The sequence below is a fragment of the Camarhynchus parvulus genome, chromosome 10 (genome assembly GCF_901933205.1).
Source record: "Camarhynchus parvulus chromosome 10, STF_HiC, whole genome shotgun sequence".
NCBI lineage: Eukaryota > Metazoa > Chordata > Aves > Passeriformes > Thraupidae > Camarhynchus > Camarhynchus parvulus.
In genome coordinates this window covers 18525669-18548410 of record NC_044580.1, presented here as the reverse complement: position 1 = coordinate 18548410, position 22742 = coordinate 18525669, and the positions used below count along the sequence as shown (strand labels likewise).

General features: G+C 43.6%; 1 protein-coding gene across 1 annotated transcript in view; it reads right to left on the bottom strand.

The window, feature by feature from the left end:
• Positions 1 to 88: 88 nt before the first annotated feature.
• Positions 89 to 22742, bottom strand: part of MAP2K1 (mitogen-activated protein kinase kinase 1) — a 32079-nt gene continuing 9425 nt past the window's right edge. The window contains 10 exon segments of the mRNA XM_030955366.1: positions 89 to 1002; positions 1875 to 1920; positions 2779 to 2840; positions 4082 to 4146; positions 5322 to 5529; positions 7629 to 7753; positions 13035 to 13086; positions 13594 to 13671; positions 17279 to 17425; positions 19448 to 19658. Coding sequence (XP_030811226.1) covers positions 889 to 1002; positions 1875 to 1920; positions 2779 to 2840; positions 4082 to 4146; positions 5322 to 5529; positions 7629 to 7753; positions 13035 to 13086; positions 13594 to 13671; positions 17279 to 17425; positions 19448 to 19658 — 1108 coding nt within the window. The 3' untranslated portion in view covers positions 89 to 888.

Here is a 22742-nt window from a genome sequence, read left to right as displayed (position 1 = left end):
TCCAAAGCATCCTTTCAAAGAGCTGAAATTTATAGTGCAGTGACCAGATTAAAAGCCTTGGTCAAGTTTTAAAAAAAGCTTCAAGAAGTTACTTGATAATATATTTATTAAGAGAACCCATTGCTAAACATCTGAGAGAATAAAACAATAAAGGATTTTCATACACTTTTAGACACTAAACACAGTTGTCATGACTCTTTAGGTTAAAAGAAAGCAAAGTGCTTGGATCATTGTCTTGATTCCATAGGACACTTCCAAGAACTAACTTTTAAAAATCAATTAGAAAGACATACATCACTAAATCCAAGGATGATGATATGTTCCAAAAATAAATATAGAAATATGAACAAGTCTACAATTAGAATATTGCCCTGTGCATTCTGAGAAATGCAGAGCTCTTGCCTTCTTCACCTGCAAAGAGAGAGAGATCTCTAGACAACAGCAAAATTGGAGCCTAACTTTTGGGAACAGCTGGGCAGCAGCAAAGCATGCTCACAGACAGGCTCGGAGCATCCCGATCCCGAGCCCAGGAGCTCGGGGAAAGCATGATTGAAGTACCAACGATTTACAAAGAGTCTTGATAAAGTTCAAACAAGCCAGGGGCCAACCCCCCCTGCCCCAGTGATATTTTCATTAAGAAAGAATATCCATAATCACCTAAAATCAGCAAGCACTGGAACTTACACAGCTTACATTTGGTCAGTGAACGACGGAACCCGGAACGATACCAATTAGTTTAGGACGAGATTTAAAACCGTTTTGGCACATGCTATCAAGACATTCTTCCTCAGGAGGTGAATTACATGTTGGAACAGGTACAAGCTGAGGAGAGAGGACCAGGAGAGCGTGGTTGTTACCAGAGGTACAGTCCAGGAGCTGGCCCCGGGCTCAGACGCCGGCGGCGTGCGTGGGGGTGCTGGGCTGGTTAAGGCCGATGGTGGAGCAGAGCCACCCCGCAAAATCCACCTCCTCCGCCTCGGATCTCTTGATGAAAGCATGGATCTGGGCACAGGAGAACAGGGTCAGGGTGCCAGCCCTCAGGCTGCTCAGGAGCAGCCCTCAGGAGCAGCCATAAATCCACCTGGAGCAACCGAGCTGTGAAACTTTACAGAGCACGAGGAGAAATTCCCACAGCAAGGCAGAACGGCCAGCACCAGGCAAAGTGTCCCACAGGCATCCTGCCAGTGCCTCTGCACCACAGCAATGATGAGGGTGTGGCTCAGCCACTCAGGGTAATACTCTGGAAAATGTCTGCCTGGGCACTAAAAGGCTTTTTGCAATAAAAAGAGTCCCTTTGCATTTTGTACCATTATTGTGCAGCATGGTCAGGGCAGGGAAGACCTGCAGTACAACTCATTACACTTAAAATCATAAAAAGATGCACTGAGACTGACCTGGTTATTTCACACAGAGAAAAATGCAGATTTGTGTTGAGTTCTACAGATTTTGCCAGACAAAGCTGGTAAAAAAGTGACAAATCTTGTGTTTCACAACAGATGATTAAAAATGTATTTAATTAGTCCATATGGTATGTGGAGCTTTATTCTTTTGTCCTCCTAAAAGTATTAATCAATACTTTATTATTAACTAATAGACTCAAGAGATAATTCTTTTGTTAATTAATTAAAGTCACCCATTGTGATTATCAAATGGCAGACTCCACAACCCACCAGACTTTTGGTCTCCTTGACAGTCCCTATTGTAGGAGGTGTGAGACCTGCAGCCCCTTGGTCTCTAGCTCAGAAAAGCTGTTCCTGCCCAAGCTGAGCTGCTCATGGGCCACCAGCCACCCTCGAGGCCACTGCTCTGGGCCAGCTGAGGAATCCAGCCTGCCTGGGCAAGGGCTTTTAGATAAAATAAAAACCTTCACTCACCATCAGCTGCTTCAAGTCGGCTCTCTCAGCAGGATTCTTAATTAAACTGGAAAAACACAAAGTTACACTCCATTATCTTTTAAAGACATAAGGCTCCAGTTGTGTCCTGTTGGTTGGACTGCTCTGCTCTGCCACCACTCAACAAAAGCACCAGGTGCCTCTCAGACAGAGATGGGAGCCTGCAGTTCCCTCTCTGGGTTCCACAGCTCCAGGTAAGAACTCCTGACGTGTCTCAGACTGATGGGTGTCTAAACCAAGCTGGGGAGATAAATCCCATTTCAGCTACAACAACATGAACTCCTTTATCCCTCACGTTCCTTTGCCCCAAGTCTCCTCAAGCTGAGGATCAAGTAGAGCTATTGCATGACTGTCCTTCCTTTTGGAAGCTGTAAATACACATATCTGACAAATAAACAAACTTTTGAACTGCAATGAGCTGCCCCCTTAGCACTGGTTCAGTGCTGGCACCACTGAGGTGCAGCTGGGCAAGTGAGGAGATGGGGGAATGGCTGCTGGGATGAAGGAGTTGGCTCATGGGCAAGGAAAAACACCTGGAGCCTGCAGGACTGTGCACCCCATGGCCCAGCACTGCAGGAGGAGGTGCCTGAGCCTTGCAGAAGCTGTTTGTGCTGGGGTCACTCCCTAAGGACTGCCCTGAGCTGCGCACAGCAGCACAAATTCAGGGCTAAAGAGGGGAATCTCCCCCAGCCTTGGGGCTCCTCTGGATGCACCTGCTGCCTGTGAGGCAATTAACACCCAAAGAGGATTGACTATGCTGATTGCAGTCCTTACATTTGCCCTGGCCTGGAGCAGGGACTCTGATTGCCAAGGGCCTGACAGACAAAGCTGAGCCCTGAGTGTCCCTCTGCCCCTCAGCCACAGAGAAAAGAGAGAAAACACTCACCATTTGTTAACAAAATCTTGAAATTCAGAACCAAAGACACCATTGGGCAGTTTTGGAGGTGGCTGTAATAAATAAATAAGTACAGTTTTACAATCATCAGTCATTCAGCATAATGTTACAGTGTGGCACAGTTACATGTCCCCATCTGAGCAAAGCTGTGCAGCCCTGGCCGATCTGGGTTATTACTCCCAGCTGCAGGACTTCAGGTGTTCCAGTACTAAACCAGACCTTCCCTGGTGTGGGGTGGGTTTTGTTGGGTTTTGGTGGGTTGGTTGTTCTGTTTTCTCCACACACACACCTGGATGGGGTGAGCACAGCCTCAGCTCTCATTAAAGAAGGCTCAGAGCACTAATTAGCACCCTGTCATTTTCCACACTGCCGAGGGAAGATGCCCTGCACATCATTAGTTCCATAATCCTTTGGATGTCAGTTTTCTGTCCCTGGGAATGAGCTGGTTCAGGCTCTGAATTCAGACAGAATTCTGACAAATAAAGAAGGAGGACTGCATAAACCTGCACGTTATTGCCTTGTCCTCCAGGACTTGGCCACAGGCTCAGGGATAAGTTCCCATCCTTACACGGAGTGAATTTTATGCACAGGGCAGGGACAAGGCCTGCACCCCTCCCTCACTGGAGCACAGCCTGTGCTGGAGGGAGCAGCTCCTGCTGAAGAAGTTTGTGCTAAATCAGAGGTGGCACAAGAAAATCGTGCCAAACTCTGAATTCCTGCAGCTCTTCAGCCCAAACTGGCCCCCTCAGGGATGCTGCAATACAGGACCACAGCAGCTGCAGTGATTCAATGCTAGCTCCATCCCCAGAGTTAGTGCTGGCAGATTGGGGTTTATATAATATGCAAAACAGATTTGTAATCTGAGAGAACTGTGCAAGCAGATGAGTTACAGAAGCAATTTATCAATTTATCATGGCACAGGCAATGCAGGGACCCAGACACCAACTGTGCCTTTCAAATGGGTGAGCTGGACAGCTCTCAATAATTCATCCAGCTGGAACAATTGTTATCCAGCTGCTACAAATGACAGCTAACATGAGCATGCTTTTTTCCTTTTTTTGAAGAACACAAGCAGTGGAATTGCACAAATTTCAGTGGTACTTGTGAAAATACTGGAAACAACCCATTCTAAAATATGAATCTCCAACTAGCCTTGGAGCGTAGCTATTTGAAACAGAAGAGAATTGTGACTCAGTCATAAGGCTAAACCAGACTAAACAGCACTAGCCCCAAATTCCAGGATGCTTTCAGACTTTACAGCTGTGAAGTGCAGATTTTTAAGTTTATAAATTACCTCATTGACAATGTAATCCAGAAGTTCAAAGATTGCCATTGGGGGTCTGCTGTCTGATCCATAGGCTGGGAAGAAATGGGAGAGAAATTGGAGAAATTGGGATCAGGATCACTCTGCCTCCATGGCTTTAGGGGTGCTTTAGGAAACCCAGGTCTGACACTTCTGGCACCCAGCAGATTTACAGGGAAAAGGTGCAACAGGGAAATTCTTTCATGCAAGGAGACATTTCCAGGTCTGACCCAAAGCATTCACTTCACTGGGATCATCCTGCTGCACTGGGATCAGCATCTTGGAGAAAACCAGAGCACCAGACTGGAATCTCAGAGTGGTTTTTGGTTTTTTATCAGTTTTTGATCAAATTATGAAATCTGAATTTGTGAGTTTGATCCTCACACAGGGCACCACTTTGTGGAGTTTTGGGGTTTTTTTGTTGAACTTGAGATTAAATGTGTCAGATGGTATTTCTTGTTCAGACTCAGATATTTATTAGTTCTTATCTATATTACAGTCTCACAAATCATGAGTTTCACAGCACTTTAAAAAACTAAAAATGGAGTTCTATCTTTCTCTCTACAAGGCTTTTTAAGGACAAACTGTCTAATTAAGAAATTACACTTAAATTATTTTTACTTTTAACCTAATAACTACTTGGGGCTCGCAATGTGGACTTTTTTATCTAATTACAAAATACCACCCAAACCCATGGAGAAGAAGGTGAAGAAGAAGGACCAGCTTCTGCCCTAAAACTTCTATCTTGTTTTATATATATCTTTTATATCTTGTTTTATTCTATCTATATCTATATATATATATATTTATCTTGTTTTATTATATCTTGTTATATTCTAAAACCTTAAACTCTAAGTTTTTTACTGCGTGATATTAGACATTTCTAACCAAACTCCACACCCACAATCCCAGTCCTATCATTCCATTTGGAAGCCTTCTCCACAGCCTCAGGTGAAATGCAGTGTTCTCTTGGGGGTCAGTGCCTGGCAGCACAGAAATCTGCAATTCTCACAGCCAGGGTTCCAACACCTCAGTGCTGGGGCTGCTCACAAGAACCACCAACAGAAGGTCTCTGGTGCTCTGCTCCCACAGGGCTCCTCACAGTGAAGCTCAGCCAGGTGCCCAACACACCCCCGATTGGTAAAAGTTGAAATCCCCTCTGTGCAGCCCAGGATGAGATCAAAAGCGCCTTGAAGGTGGCAGGAAAATCAAGGTGAGGGTTGAGACTCACAGCTCATGGGCCGGCCGGGCGCTCTTTGCCGGGGCGAGGTCTCTGTGACTGGAGAATCTCCCTCCACGGGGCAGCCAAACATCAGCTCCAGCTCCTTGGAGTCAGGAGGGGGGATGGGGTACCTGCCAATGGCCATCTCCACCAGGGACAGCCCCATGCTCCAGATGTCTGACTGCACCGAGTAGTGAGTGCCCTGCAGCCTCTCGGGCTGCAAAACACAGGGGAGGGGAGGAGAGGCAGCTCTGTGACAAGGAGGTACCAAAAAATGACATTCTGCAATAACCTGCATCAGTGAAAGCATGAAACCCCAACCTATTAGCACAGCATGCTCAAATGAGTGACTTCTTGGTGTTTTCCTGAAGTTCCCCAAACATTCCAGCACTGCAAACAAGTGTGAGACTCTTCAGGAATTATTCTCTTATGTGCTGTTCTATTTCTTTAGCACGCATCTAATGGAACTCTTACACAAGGCTCTGCAGGCAAAATCTATTTTGTATTGTCTTTAGGAGATTCACACACTGTAAAGATATTTAGGTATGGGACTTTTTGGTCAGTTGAATCATGATCAGAAGTATCTGACTATTGCAGTCCCACTGCTTCACAGATCCTCAGCTTTGAGCAGGGTATCCACACCCTGCTGCTGCCTAAACCAGCAGATGAGTGCTGCACCAACTCCTTTTGCTTCATTTTTGCACCTGCTTTGTCAGCCTATGTTCAGTGCTGAATATGGTTCCTGAAATTATTAATACATTGATCTACTTCACCCTTAAATCCATTTTTACTAAGAGTTCTCAAATAAAACGTTCACTTTTCTGTACTCTTTTTAAAATCAAGCTCATATTTTACCAAAATGGTGCAGAATCTTCTCTGACTGCAAGCACATATTGGAAAAATACATATGCAACTTGAAACTCCCTCTCAGAGAATGTGAGAATGAAGTAAAGCCTCTTCCTTCTGCCATAAGGGGGTGATAGTTTTGTGTAATTTGTTTTGTAGCATTTACTGAGATGATATTTGAGTTTTCTCCAGTGTCCCCCCTCAGTCAGTTCCAAAGCCATCTGGACAAACTACACAACTGCTGGACAGCAATAGAAATGTCCAAATCCCAAAATTTTCATCAAATGTAAGTGTAGAGGAAGGTGGGTGGATGAGAAAGAGCAGGAAGCAGAGAGAGCACTTGTTATATAAATATAAATATCATTAAAATCTAGAAATCTGTTCAAGTTAAACAGCATTGTTTTTCCACACCTCCCTATGGTAAAAAGGGATGTTTGCATGTAGTAATTCTGTACGGTTTTGTGTGTACAGAAGTGTGCAAAGGGAGCTACTGCAAGAGAAGATCCTTCAGACACTACCAGGACAAAATCCCCCTCGTGGCTTGGTCTGTGATGCCAGAGAGCAAAGTAAAACTCCCCAGGTAAAACCCTCAGCCTGCAAAAAGAACAAACTGAAGAAAACTGAAGGCAGAGAGCACTTGGCTCTCATCCCTGCTCCTGGAGGAGCCAGGGCAAGGCAGGAGCATGGGTGAGCTGAGCTGTGCGTTTGGTTTTGCTCATTAGCAGCAGCCCCCAGAGGTGAGAACTTCAACCCCAGCCTGGTTTCAGGTGTGTCACCAAGGAGAAATGACACAGAGACAATGCAGGGCTCCTGCTGAACAGAGCCAGCGTTAAAGCTTTTCCCTGTAAGTCCAAGCCCACACAGCTCTAATCCTCCAGCCAGAGCTGGAACGAGAGCAGCAGCTCATGGTGTGCTGCAAAGGTGTGTGAGAATGGAAGAGCTGCTACTGCCAGGAGCTGGGGCCTGCAATCACACAGAGAGCTGGTCTGGAAAGAACTTCCAAGGTGTTCCTCACGCCCAGGGACACAGAACAGCCTGGAACAGCCCCACATTAACTCCCTGCCCTCTGCCAGGATTTCTCCTGTGGCTGCACTTTGCCTGCAGAGCCAGCCCAGCAAATGCTGGAGTGGCAAGAGATCCCAAGGAAAACAAACCCACGGAAAACAAAATAAACTGGGCTTTTCTGGGAGACAACACGTGCAGCCCCCAAAGGCAACAACAGACTGGGTTCTGCAGAGCAGACACAGCCCCAGCTCTTCTGCAGGGTTATAAATATTGCAAGGTTTTGGCTTTTCCTGCAACAGCTCTTCCCCCACACACACAGTCTGATGTGACACCTGAATATTCCTGGAATGCAGGAAGAGCTGAACCAGGAGCAGCAACAGTTGGTTCTTGTTTGATCACCAGAACTGGGACAACTCAACCCTAACAAACTCAGAGCTGTGTAATCTGGATTTAAATTGTACTCACAGACATGTAGGAGCGTGTGCCAACGAAGGAGTTTGCCATGGAATCTATCAGCTGCCCACTGACACCAAAGTCACAAAGCTTGATTTCACCTCTAGAGTTTACCAAAATGTTGGATGGTTTAACATCTGGAAAAAAAAAAAAAGAATGGATTATTTAGGAGATAAAACAGGAAATCTGACAATACATGGTGAGAATTCCCATGTGCTTCCCTTTGCTTCCCTTCTGTGACACAATTCTGGCCCTCCTCTGGCAATAATCAGAGATTTGGGTCCCTCCCAGGTCCACCTCACATACTCTCTATTTAACCACAGATAAATAAAAAGAAATATTCAAAATTATACATGCAAAAAAGGTTGTCAGCTTTTTGATTTCACACTATTTGATTTCACCCTATTTCCTGGCTTTTAAGTATTTGGCTCGGGCATCCCCATCCCCCTTGCAGATAAATGGTCTCCTTTGAGATAAATAAGTGTACAACACTGTAACTCCTCCTGAATGATGATGCTTTGCCTAGAAATGATCAATAAAGAGGCCCTACATATTTATTTTACAAAGGTCAATGAATTACAGCAGCCACACTATCATTCCTTCATATCTACATAGGCATAAATCATCTTATGGCCAAACACTGCCTGGAGTGGGATCTTGCTCTCTGGGTTTGGGGTTTGTTGGGGTTTTTTGGGGTGGTGGTCTTGGGTTTGTTTATTGGTTTAGATTTGGGGTTTTTTGTTTGGTGTTTTTTTTAAAGTTCTGAAAAAATAATTTTCCTATTATTGAAAATGTGTATTTAAAATAATTGGAGGTTGTTTTTTTCCTGTGACAGAGCCCCCTCACGATTTTGAATTCATCACTGTTCCTAAATGGAAATTTAATAAGGGTCACTGGTAGCTTAGCAACTAATAACAGCTCTTTGTGAATGCAAAGGTACAGGGAACAAGTGTTTAGTGTTTCTTTTATAGCTGCAAGGAGGTTTTTCACTGTATCTCACTGCTTAGCTGGTCATTTCCAACCCATTATCAAAATAAGCAACCAACAGCCCACACTGGCAGAGTAATGCTGCAGAAAAAAGGGAACTGGGAAATTGTTTTGAAGAAAGAAAATCATGATTTCACTTCAGAGCAGACTCAGAAGTCTATAGGCTGTCACATTTTCATTTGCTTTTCACTTTTAAGCACAGATCTATTCCAGGAGCTGCCCTTTGGCTGGGATGTCCCTTCGAGGAGGACACTGATGTGACAAAGATCTCCCTGCAGGAGGTTTATGCCTCACTGAGCAAGATCCATGGGGAGGGGAAAATAAAACAATTCCAGCGGCCTCCCCAGCTCCTTTTGAGGAGTAACACCAAGTGTGGATAATTATCTACTTGGGGAAAGTGTGGCTCCATGTTTTTGTCCCTGCCATCCCTTTCCAGGCAAGTGAAACTGTCCAGGCAGAGTTTCCTGCTCTGATTTGTGGATGGAAAATCCAGGCAGGTATTTTGTGTGTGCTGCTTTCAATTCCCCAGCCCCGGGAGAGGGTCTGGCCAGCTGGGCACACAGCTGCACCTCCTGCAAGCTCTGCCTGCTCTGACCTCACCACAGGGACCCTTCACTGTGGAAAGGATGGATCCAGGCTGGAGCTCGACCTACCAGTCTAAAACTCCAGCAGGAGCTAAAAAACAACCCAGCCCAGAGCCCAGGCAGCTGGAGCAGGGAAGCAGCGAGCAGAGATTAGAGATCCCCAGCTGCACGGGAATCTGCACCCAAAGCTCTGTGCAAAAGCAAGGTGGAAAAAACTGTTTGCAAAACACACTGGGAGCACAGCAGAGCCTGAACCACAGCCAGCCAGGTTTGTGCTGCTCAGCAATGCACAGCTACAAACTCAAAACAAGGATGTAAATCCTCACTTTCATCTCTAGAGTTCACTGATTCTTCATAATTAAATGGCAAAGAAAAAATCATTACCATTGCACTGCCAGTGCCAAACAATTCTCTTTATGAGCATCCTGAAGTCTCAGACTCCCCCTGGTCTCCTGCAGGTTTCCCCTTTCCCCTCAGTGTTTCTGCAGGTGGCAATGCCACAGTGCAGCTCTCAGAGCAGCACAGCCCCATCTCCTCCCTGCATTTCTGCACAAAGCTTCTCCTCCCTGGAGTATTTTCATTTTCCACCCAAGGCACCCCATGTGATCAGTGTGATGTTTGGAAGGCTGCTGCATTTCCACCCCTCTAAATGTAGCACCTATTCTATTTTCACTCCAGAGCCTCTGAGCACTTGAGCAGTTTCTCTGGAAACCAGAGATTTGTATTGCCAGAGGAACAGGAATGCCAAGGCATCCTGCAAAAATGTATGCTGGAACTTGCAAGGAACAGACAAAAGGAACACAAAATGTGTTATGTAAGCACTCCAGCTTTAAAGAAAGTGGAAGATATTTTATATGCCATCCCAGACAAGCCAGGAAGAGAATTCCAGAGAAGTCCTTTGCCAGAGGGATGGCACTGCAAAGGGAGCTGGTAACACAGAGAAGTTTCCAGAATGCCTGATAATCTCTGTAGAGGTTCCTTCCTCTGCTCTGCCCCACAGGCTCACTCTGAAAGGTGACCCTGGACATTGTCATAACACCTTCAGCCAGAATTCACTCTGTACCAGCTACATGTGAGCAGACACTGAGCAGTGTCCTGCAGCACATTTTTGGGACCTTCCAATCAGTTCCCATTTGCCAAGGCAGGATCTCACAAGAATCTTCTAGAACTGCAGCCCTGGAACAGAGCAGTGACACTTCCCTGAGCTGCTGCCTCCAGCTGGGGCTCAAATCCTTCCACAGCAGCTTCCCTGCAAGGAGAGATCTTCCAGAGAGGATTCAACTCCAGACAGCACCACAGGTATCTTTATTTAACAGAACAGAAGAGATTATTAAAATATCCAGCACAGTCGTGCTCCTCACCCCTTCCTTTCCCATGCCTTGGATCCCACCAGTTGAACTTCCAGGGGTTTTGTGATTTCATTCCTGTCTGCTCAGAGAGGACCAGAGCACAAAGCACAGTGCCCCACATGAGCAACCCCTCTAGAAAAGGACTGTATTCTCTAGAAAAGGACTGTATTCTCTAAAAGGACTGTGTTTTCCATTCCTGCTCTACTAAGCCCCAAACCTTCTCCCTTGAGCTGTCTGGAATGACAAGTGAACACTTCTCCTCAAGCTAGTCCAGGACACAGCTGGGCATGGAAGCAGTTTGGGTTAAATATTCCAAACTTGCTGATATTGCCACACAAGTAATAAAACACAGTAGTGGAATAAATTCCTCCCTGCAAATGAGTTCTCACAAGCCTGGCTGTCTTTAGATTTAAGAACAGATTTTTGGGCCCTATGTTGCTATGTTCTCATGTTTAACAGGGATGCCTCTTCATTTTTAAGTCACCCACTCTCCCCACAGCACAACTCCAATAAATCCTGCTGAAAACAAGCCCACCAAGTGCACACATTTTCCCCAGGGATGGATGAGTGAAAACAAACAGCCCATGTGAGATGCTGTTCTCACCTTGTCAGTGCAGGAGAGAAAGCAAAGCACAGAAATCTCCAATTATTAGAGCTGTGTATAAAATAATGCTGACACAGTTACAGGGAAAGTGCTTTCACCAGCACTGTTTATCTCAGCTGGGATCCAAGGGAGAGGCAGTTTGGAAAAACTGCCAGAAGCAGCTTCACCTGCACTCCAGCCTTCATAAGGGGAGCCCAAAGAATGCACAAGGTCAGTGGCACAGACAGACCCACGGACAGCACCGAGGACAGAAGCTGCAAGTTTGGCTCTGGCTGTCCAGAGAAGGGAGAAGCACTCACTGCTCTCACTGATTCTCCTTTGAGCTGCCAGCACTGGCCATGATCAACTCCCAGAACGTCATTTTGGCTCCCTCTTTATCAGACACCACAGATGTGATGTGACCACAGAGCAGCTTCTGCAAGGAGGGCACAAGACCACCAATTCCTGCTGCTGTCAGAGCACACAGGAGGGAAGCTGGGCTGAGAAACAAAAACCACCACGTGGACATGGAGCTGTACACTGCAGGGCACCCTCAATCCAGTACAAAGGGGAATTTTGATTTGTGCTGCTCCATGAACCGGCAGTGCAATCTCTGACCTAGCAAACACCGTGAGGTTAAGCTGCACTTAAACAAGATCAGGAGGGCTTCACTTTGGATTTATCAGATTTACAGATGGTAAAACTGAAAATAAATAAATAAAAACTGCTGTCTCAGCTGAGCAAGATCATCCTAAAAAAAAACCCCAAGCAACCAACATAGTAACAACCCACTGGTGTGGCTGACGTGAGGACAAGATGCAGCAGTAACTCCACCAGGGTGCCCTAAAATAAGGTGATCTCCTTCCCTGGAGTCCTTATGCTCTGAACACAGACAAATGGCTTTGAAACTGTCACCAGAAATGTTTAGAGTCTCCCTCCAACCTCCCTGCTCCACAAGAGAGCTATATTTGTTTAAAAAAACCCCACAAACCAGGAATGTGTGATAAACACAACTTCATGTGTAAGGTGATCCTACAACAGCTTGTGCAAGCTGGGATTGCTGATTCCTCTTTTTGGTCTGGGCAATAAATGTAAATTCAGACATGCATTAATGTCTGCTGCAGATATTTTATCATCTGAGTATTCTCCTGTGGTCCAAAGCTGCCCAGCAGCTGCTGTGGGCTGCACACAGGGCACCAGCACTGCTCCAGCCCCACCTTCACAGCAAACCCACAGCAGCAAAAATGGATTTATTACTGTACCAAGGGTCACTCTTCTTTAATGGAACATGCAACAGAGTAATGGAGGAGCTGGATTTTAAAAAGGGCAACTAAAAGCAGAAAATAATTTCATACATTTATTCTAAAGTAACTAAAGACCCAAGGGAAGCAACGCTCCCATTCTACACAGCTTCACCATGGTTTTTAATTGTTTTAAAGTATGCAAAGGATGCAGTTCTGCATGGCAGCTCTCAATAAGCAGCATGTGAATGTAAGATAGATGGGAAAAAAGTGACTTTCTTTTAGAAGTTTTCATTGCAATGACTATTGAACAGTCAAATGAAATGTAGCTCAGAGGTTTTCATTGCAATCAGTCTCAAACACAGACAAGTTCTGTGTGCACATAAAATGCAAGAACAGGAGTTCAAGCATGGATTACAAACCCAGATAAGCTGCAGGAAGATAGAAGTTGAAGACACTTGATAGTCATGGGAAGAGATTTGGATTTAAAACAAAAAGTTTGCCTTACACTGCCCAAGAAAAGCCCTTTGAACCAAAGTCATATGGAACCATAAAGAACCCAGCATAGAAAAAAAGAGGCATTTTAATGTAAATAAAAATTATACTCTAGGAAAGTTACAACACAAACTTTTATCTCACCTCTGGGAAAGTTACAACACAAACTTTTATCTCACCTCTGTGCATTATTTTATGCTTTTCTCTCAGATATGTGAGTCCTTTTATTACCTACAGACAAATGAAAAAGAAATTAATTTAGGAAGCAGAAGAGAGAGTTGAATGCTTTGTCTGCACAAGAATTCCAAATGCATGCAGCTTAACAAAAACCCCAAAATGTAATCACTGCTAATCAACACTGAGTTTTAATCTGTCCTTCCAGCTCGGACTAGACAAATGAAAAACAAACCCAAACCCTTCCTGGGTGTTCTGTGTACAGAGAGCTCTGTGCACATCCTTGCTGCAGAATGCAGAGGAAAAGGTAATGCTGGAAAATAAGGAAGTGTCAATTCAGCTCTTATCCAGAAGCATCAACTGATCCAAAAGCAGCAACTCCAGGCACACACCCCAGAATGTGTTACTCGTTCCAGGGCCCACAGCTACCACGTACAAAGAGAAAGTGAAAAATGAAAAAGCACACTGAAAAACCTGGGAATATTCCCTCCTCCCTCCTCCCCCATCCCCTGGATGTGGCCCTGCCCAGCCCAGCCCAGAGGTGCCATCCCCTGCCCCACTCACCGCAATGCTAACTTTGCCCAGGATCTGCTCTGGAATCCTCCCAGCCTTTTTCAGCACTTGATCCAAGGAGCCACCATCCTAACAAGAAATATTTGAATAGTCAAACTTGAATCAAATTGCTCTGAAATATTTTAAGCAGGGCTGTAAACTGAAGCCTTAATTTGTTTAAAAAAACCCCAAGTTGCTCTTCATGTTTGCTTTAACATTGTTGTGGTGCAAATCTGAAATAAATAAATCGCTCCTCGGGAGGAATCAGTCAGGTTTGTGTTTATTTTAAATAAACATTTGGCCACTAACAACATCCACTCAAATAAACACTGCACACAATGCTCTTCCACAGCAGCACTTCCATGGTTTGGATCTCCTTAAGGCAGCACTGTCCACAAGCAGTGACAAGCAAGCAGGAAAGATTTCACAGGTTTCTGTGATTTTTAGCCCAATGCATTTTTTTCCTGTCACAGCCATCCACCATAACCCTCCTCCTCCAAAGACAGAAAGAAAAGATTTTATTGATCCTGATTATGGGGCTGAAAACTCGTCCTACTGAAAGAGACCCCAGGATGATGAGAGAACCCAGATCCCTGTCCCACTCCTGTCCCAGAGCAGGTCCTGCCCAGGAGGAGCTGCCTCTGTCCCTTCTGCAGCTCCAGGGTGACTCTTCCAAGGGTGGTTTGGCACAGAAAGAACCAAAATAGGGAGAAAATGGTTTGAAGGTCCCCTGGTAAGCCATGGCCTTGTTTATTAGATTAAATAAACTGCCTGCATGCACACACACCCCCAGCAAAGGCAAATATATCCCACTGTTGCTAAGAGCTTTTCAAAAGGAAAACTGGGAAAAATGCTGTTTATTTTTAGCAACTGATTCAACAATAGACTTGTGCATAAGGTCTGGATTCTCTGGAGAAGAGAATATACAACCAAAGAAGAAATTGAAAAGTTATTTTTCCAATTTAAAACCATATCCTGTTGTCTGGATCAGCACTGGATAACTCCCAATACTTGCCATAAAGATCCAACTGGAGTAATTAATTGCCTTCTGCCTTAACCTCCCTTTGGAAGTTCCCATCAACATTTACACAGGGTGAAAGCACAAAAACTGGAACACAAAAGTTTATTATTTGAGGACTAAAACCTACAACTCTTATGAGAAGGGAAGTATATAAATACTTATCTGATCACGTATTTTTGTAAAAAACACACCCACATACTCCACACTTGATTAAAAATACACCAGCAGAAAAAAAAAATCTCTAGAAATCTCTTGTTAAACTAGTCTGAATTTCTGGACAGCTGTCTCTGCTGAGACACTGGTATATTAACCAGAATTTGTTACAGAAAAAAAACCTTTTCCCCTTCCCCGAGGAGCAGCTCTGATCCTAGGCAAGGCTGAACACAATTCAGCTGCCTTGTCTTGGCTGCAGCCTTCAGTGTCTTGCAGGAGCTGCCTCCAACCCTTTTGCCTGTTAAATACCTGCTGCTAAGCAAAGTCAGGCATTGATCTTGAATTTAGGTACCTAAAAATATCAAACACTCAAGTTCCATGCCCGTTCCACCTCCAACTTTTTGTTCGTAATCCTACTTAGGTTTTGTAACCCACTGCTAAAAATAAGATTTCTGAGTGGTAACAACTGAAATAAAAACGACCACAGTGGAGATTTTCATCCAACCTTTTATCCAAAAAGAGACCAAAAACTTCTACCAATGATCTGCATTAAGCTTAATGCTAAATTAAGACTATAATAATAAATTATGACTATAATAATAGTATAATAATGATAATATAATAGCATAATAATAACATAAATTAAGACTATGATAATCCACCTCTCTTTTGATTTCATAACTTATTGATCAGCTGTTCTATGTGTAAAATGTTGTATCCAGTCTGGCTTGCACCAGATTCAGCACTGAGCCACTAGATTTCACCCTGTCTTCTCTCAAATTGAAAGTGTTTGTTGTCAGACATAATATTCCCTGTCAGATATATTATACCCTGCTTAGGAACCTACAAACCCTGATTGCTGCTGGTGATTTTCTCATTGACAAAAAAATTGAGACTCTTTAGGCCTTTTATTTCTCCTCTGGAATGTGGCAACACACAGGCTCCTTCAGCAACTGCAGCTGTGCACATCTGTGACATTTAACATATCCTCCAGCAATGCCCAGACAGTTTTTTACCACAATTTTTCCTATTTTTCACTCTTCCTCTCAATTTTGAGAGCTGGATTTCCCATGGCCAGCAGGAATTAGGATTTTGGGGGTGCACACCTTCCCCTGGGCTCCCGCATGCTGGAGCCCGCATGGTGAGCGCTCGTTCCTAAGCAACCATCGATTCCTTCTCCAAATTCTGAGGGACCACAGAAGCATTGCAACAATCACAGGCACTTTCCAGAAAAAATACAGCCTCTCTCCCAAGAAACAGCTCCTTTCAGGGGAAAAAATAAAGAGGTCTTTGGCTGTATTGTGCTCTGTGTTGTTAAAAACCTCCACCAAGTGAGGCAACAAATTCGACTGTCCCTTAATTACAGAAAATTTACTTTTCATGTTTTGAGTCCATATGGCTGGAGAAAGGCAAACAGATGTCGAGAAGAACGTGTACTTTGTATTAAAATGAAACACGGTGAAAAATATTTTTTTGGCATTGAAAAAGTTGTGTAAGATCCCTCTGGGCTTGCTCACCATTGTTCATGTTTGCATTTTCTGTAACATTTAAAAAAGGGACAAAATATGGATTTATATAAATAAGAAAAAAAAAATAGAAACTGCACAGCTGCAGTATCAGTGATCTGGTTCATTCTGCAGAAAAAACAAAGCTCAACCCCAGTCAGAACAAGTGTTTAAGTAGCAGGACTGGGTAAATATTTTTAAATACAACAAAAGGATAAAAAAGAAGCAATTGGGAAGATACATTTGTGCAGGGCAGACACTGGAGAAGGGGATAAAACATCTCCTATCAATCCCAACCTCGGATTTGCAGATTAAATCAGAGGAGCAGAGAACTTGGGTAACTGCAGTGCTGGTGGCACTGAGGGTTTGCAGAAAGGCTCAGGGAATAACCCCAAGGGAAAACTCGCAGGAAATAAATTTTCTGAGCACCCATCATGTGCTCCATGCAGATGGAGATGATACCTCAGGTTTTAGCTTTTATATTTTTCAGGTTCTGTGCTGCTTTAGTGTGTGGGTCTGGGCTCACATGAGGGGACGCTGAGCTCTGCACAGAGCAGGGAGACAAAACAATTCCTGCTCCAGCTGGGCACCAAGGACAAATGACCCAAATCTTAGCCCCAAGAGCACAAACACCGTGGGCTGGAGAGAGAAAAACAAGCAGGGTGGGACTGCAGGGGCTAAAGCTGGAATGGGACAATGAACTGCAAGGTGCAAATGGAGCAGAACTGATCCCAGGGACAGACCCCGTGCCCGGCCGTGCATTTTGGGGCCATTTTGGTTCATCCTGGCTGCAGCCCTGGCTGGGCTCTGGTGCTGCCCAAGGTGGATCCATTGAGGAGACCCTTTGAATAAATCCCTCATTTATTCTTTAGCTCTGTCTAGTCTCTGTTCTAGGTCAGCCTTCACAAGGCATCGGAGATCTCCCATCAATGATAACCCACTGCTGGCACTCACCACGTGCTCCATGCAGAAGAACACCTCCCCAGCAGTGGATAACCAATTCCTGGCACTCACTCACCATGTGCTCCATGCAGATGGAGATCTCCCCATCACTGTAGAAGGCTCCATAGAAGCCCACGATGTAGGGGGAGTTGCACTCGTGCAGCACCTGCAGCTCCCGGATGATCTGGTTGCGGATGGCTGGCTTGATCTCCAGGTGGATTAACTGCAAAAGAAGCCCGCTCAATAAAATCAAATCAGCCCACTCAATGAAATCAAATCCACTCTTCAGGAGAGATTTGTGCCATTCAGAGAGGTTTTCAACACCTGGCAGGCCCTGAGATGTCCTGATCTCAGAGCTGACTCTGCCTTGAGCATCTCATGACCTCCAGAGGCCTTTTACAACCTGAATTATTTTACAATTTAACTGTAAAATAATCCATCCTTGCTTTCCTAGTGTGTGGGAAATGAATTTGCAGAGAATTCTTAAAGCTTGACAGAAGGTTCAAATAGTATGTATTTGTATGTAAACTGATATATGTAATTTGTACCTAAAAGCTGATAGGTTAAGAAGCCTATATAATGTATTGTAATTAAGAAATAATTATAATAATGTATTGTAATTAAGAAATAATTAATATTGTAATTAAAAATATTGTAATTAAGAAATCACATCTGATTGTGATGGTGTGAATTATAACATCTGTACTGTCTCATCCTTCATAGGAGACTGAAAATGGAGTAAAAGTTTTTTAAAACACCTCTCAGCTGCCCCATCTCTGGGTCAGAAAAGGGCAAAATCCAACACTAGTGGCCAAGGGAAAACACTACAACACAGCACCCAGGAAAAGGCAGGAATTCCACCGCCTTTTCACAAAATACTTCTCCAGTAGAAACTTTTTTTGCAGCACACTTCCTTAGGGAAATGTGTCAAAGATGCAAAATGTGTCAAAGTCAGAGGCAGCTGCTGCAAAATACCTGTCCAGGTGTTTGTAAAGCATCAGTGGAAGGAATGAGCTGAAGCTCTCATTAAAAACTCCCCAGTACCTTTTCCCCACCAGACTATTTATCCCATAAAACACAAGTGTTTTCCCTATGTGAAAGGAAAGATTATGGAAATGAAATTTTGGTTAATAAATGGAAGAAAAATCACAATTCAGCAAACATCTCAGTTGCATCAAATATTAATGAATTGGGGCAAAGTTTCCTGTTAAACCCACAGCAGGTGAAAAAACAAAAATCAATTAAATTGATTCAGTTCAAGAAAACCTCAGTGACTTGTGCATTTTGTAATTCTCACATCTCAGAACTGGGCATTTTCCTTTGCTTCTCCTCAAACTGCCAATGTCCTCAACATAGTTTATTCTTAGCACATGCACATTTTCCTTTAGTTTTGCTGAAGATGATGCTGGTCCCCTTCTTAAAAAGAAATACCTTAAAAAGAAAAGTATTTTTATACTGTCTTTTAAAGAAGTCTTCAACTTCTCAATCAAAAAAAGGGAAGTTCCCAGTGTAGTAAAACAATGGGACCTGGGATGTGTGTTCTGTTCCCAGGGATATTGACAGGAAGCAAAAGCTCCTCATGTAAACTAAACGAGAATTAAAACATCAAGTTATTTCAGTCACAAAAAAAATAATCTCAGTTCTCTTACAAACTAGGTCACAACTGCTCCAGGTTGTAAAGCATGAAAAGTACTCTCAGAGAAGGAAAAATCCCTTCCTGCCCAGAAACTGCATCCCAGGACGGAGCTACAGAACAGGAGATGTCACTGAACTCCAATGCATTCCCTCATTCCCATTCTTTTGAGTTCTCTTCTTCTCCAGTCTCATCCAGAGCTCTTTCCTGCTGTGGGCCTGTGAAGGAAGCTCTTAAGACAGGTGATACCTTTTCCATTCCTCTAAATTCAATGCCCAGAATACAGAATATTGCCACTTTTGTCTAATTGATAGTTTCTAGTAATATTTTAGGCCTCCTACTCCTGACTGAGAGGGGAAAAGGAGGAACAAATGCCAATCCTTTCATTACTAACACGTGTGACACTGCTTCTGAAAAACTGGGATGCTCACGTAGGATGAGGAAGTGCAACATTTCTTACTGATGGAAACACATCCCCTTCTCTGAGAGCTTGCATTAAATAGTAATTTCTGTGTGTCACCACCAATTATTTCTCTAAATAAATTCCCCGTATTGCAGAGACAACGTCCTCTATAAACAGCATCCCCAGGTTGTTCCTTCTGACCCCCTCACCTTTCTTGCCATTATGAGGCCGGAGGGTTTGTGAGACACCTTGAAGACCACACCACCATTGCCTGCTCCCAGCTCACTGATCTTCTCAAAGTCATCATCCTTCAGCTCCCCAACCTTCTGTTTCTGGGTGAGGAATGCCTCCAGGCGCTTCCGCTGCTGCTCATCCAGCTCCAGCTCCTCCAGCTTCTTCTGCAGGGCCTCCAGATTTGTCCTGCACGAGAGAGAAGGGCAGGATTGAGCAGAGCTGGGAGGGGACATGAGGGAACAGAGGTCACAGTGAAATCACTCCATTTCTGCACCTGCACACACTGTTCAGAAGGACCCAACCTGCACAGTCACCCCCGTGAGATGGGCTGCTGCACCTCTGATTTAAATAAACCCTGTTTTATCATTTTATCCCAGATAAAACAATGACTAACACAAGATACCCAGCTGCCCCATCCCTGAGGTCCTGCCCCAACCCAGGCATGCTGAGTTTCACCAGCTCCAGGAGTGGCTTCATGACTCTGCACTTCTGCTCAGGGAGAGCTCCTGAATCACACACTCCACGCTATTTTTAGTTGTGTGTTTTCAAGGTTGTGTTGTAATTTCCTCCTGAGTTTGCCTAAATGTTTTATTGACTGATTTCCACAGCACTGTATAACCAACAATTCATTCAGAAGTTTCTAATTTAGTTATCAGTAAGAAGGCATCAAGCCCAGCCAAACACACTCAAAACAAAGTCACTGGAAATGTGAAAGTCTTTGGCCCAAGGGTTTTAAGCTTATTTTGATTTTGTTTCAAGACACATCTGCTGGAAACCTCATTTTAACATGAGGATTCATGTTTTTAAGCAACACAAAATAGAACCCCAAAACTTTATGCAGGAGTTAAGTTTGGAAGTACGGACACAAGTTCAGTGTTCCAGGAACATTTTAACAACTTCAGTTCCTATGGAAATGCTTCATTCCAATACGACAACTTAAAGGCTCCTGTAAAATTCCCTGCTTCCAACTGCAACAATAAGTTGCTGCACGAGTAAATATTTAACAGCAAGAACCTGTTTTGTTTCACCAAATTTATGCAATGTTCCCAGGGAATACAGTGTTGCTAGGATGAAGAATTTGAGGAATTTATTTCTTCAGAAGTATGAAGAACGGAACTACTTTCCTTTAGAAAAAAATAAATTTCACCAATAATCAAAACTATTTCTATTCACCACTTCATAAAATGTTCACTCTGAAAATCTGTTGCACAAGGGGACATCCTCACAGCCAGTGAGGAGCTGGTCAGCTGAGAGGATGCATGACTACTACCACAACTGTCTCTATTTTACCTTAAAAATCAAGTATCTCCACTAAACAAAATTATTTTTATACTATCTTTTAAAGAGAAACATCACTTCTGTCCTCATACCATGTTTTATACCTATATAATCATGCACAATAATCCTGGAGTATCCCCACTGAAAAATCCCCCAGGCAGATAAACGTCCAAGTTAATCTGTTTTACTGCCTCTGTTTTAAAGAGGAATCATTAAGAAAGAAACACATTTTTTGAAATCCAGAAATGCATAACAGAATGATTTATCCCTGGATTATTTTTTTCCCCATCAAATGTGCCCACTGAAGCAAACAAATTGCAGGCTGAAATCAAAGTGAGGTGTGCCTTTCTAGAACACACCTGAAGCAGCTCTTCTGACACCATGAGCACAGGAGAAAAGCTGAGGCAAAGTCAAGCACCCCTCACTTTCCTTCAATCAACTCCAAAACAATAAATGCTGGACACAAACTCCACGTTTTACGCTGGAAAATTACTGTTGTGAGAAGACAGAACTCAAATCTTCATTATAATTTACAGGTTTTGAGGAGAAACTTGCTGTCATTTTAAGGATGACTGAATAAGGCAGGGTTGTCCATTTGAAATAAATAAAAAAAAAAAACAACTAGAGACACAGAAACAGGATGCAACAAGGCTTTCCTTGCTGTGCTTTGACGAAAACAACTATTCAGTTTTTCTCTCAGGCAGAAGGGGGTTTTGGCTTTGGAGACAACACAGAGATGCTTGAGCACATGACTGGGAGCAGACTGCTGGTGTGAGGGAACAAACAACTGTCCTGCTGATGCTTTAGGAACAAAAATACTTGCTAGGATGGCACTTATCACATCTATTTAGTCTAATGTTTGTCTGCATAAAGCTATTTTTTAATAAGTGGCCTGCTGCAATCTAAATTAACTTGGCATTCACTTAAAACAGGCATTTCCTTGCTTGAAACCATGAATTATTGCTGGGGTCCCTGCTTGAATACAACTCAAGAGGTTCCAAAGGCTCTCCCAGATGGGAAAGTGTTGATCTCATGAATTCCAGCACCTCAGGTTTCCCCACCACATGTGGCCACCAGTAAAATCACCAGAATGTTCTAAGCTCTAATTTCATTACTTGCAGTGACGAGCAATGAAGTTCTCAGATTTTCAGGACCAATTCTCTAACTGTAAAGTGAATTAATCTGAAAGATATGAACCCAACAAATGCATTGTCAGAATCACAATTCAGAGTGTAACTACCAACATCTCCAGTTAGCTTTATGAAAAGAACAGAACTATAATAACTGAATGTCAGGCATCAGGAAAGAATTGATTTTTTTCATTCTGCTTCTTTGCTCAAAGGACCGGACATTAATCAATTTAAAATGCAGATAGGTAAATAGAAGGTGTGTTTTTGTCAGCTAAATTGGTGGTGTGACCTACTCAGAGTGTTTCCAGGAGGCAGGACTTTGGAAGTTTCAGTTTTTAACTCCAACTACAGTTAGAACACTCTCCTGACTGGTACCTGGGACTGTCACCTGGCCCCTCCTTGGGTAAAAGCATCACAGCAAGTTCCAAAGCACAGAGAAACAGGTGGAAAAGTAAATAATTACACAAGAATTTTTACAAACTGAATGAAACCAGCACATCCAGAATACAGAAGAAGGAATATTTTAGACAGTTCATCACCAGGCACCACAAAAATGTTCAGGAACTTTGGCAGCTAAAATAGCAACATGCTACTGTGCAACTGTCTGCCTCCAGAAAGAGCCCTGGGAGTCACTTAATCTTGTATAAAACTTTTATTCAGAGACAAAGATTCCTATTAAAATTCATCCCCATTACCTGCTGCAGTCTTGGGGTTGTGTTTTTCACTGTCAAGGCACCCTGGCTTTGCCAGGGATCCATCAAAGCAGGAAATCATCAAACCAGCTCAGGGCTCCACGGTGCCAAGCACTGCTCTGAGGCAATAGGTGATCATTTCATTTATTGCTAGCAATCTGGGAGCCAAG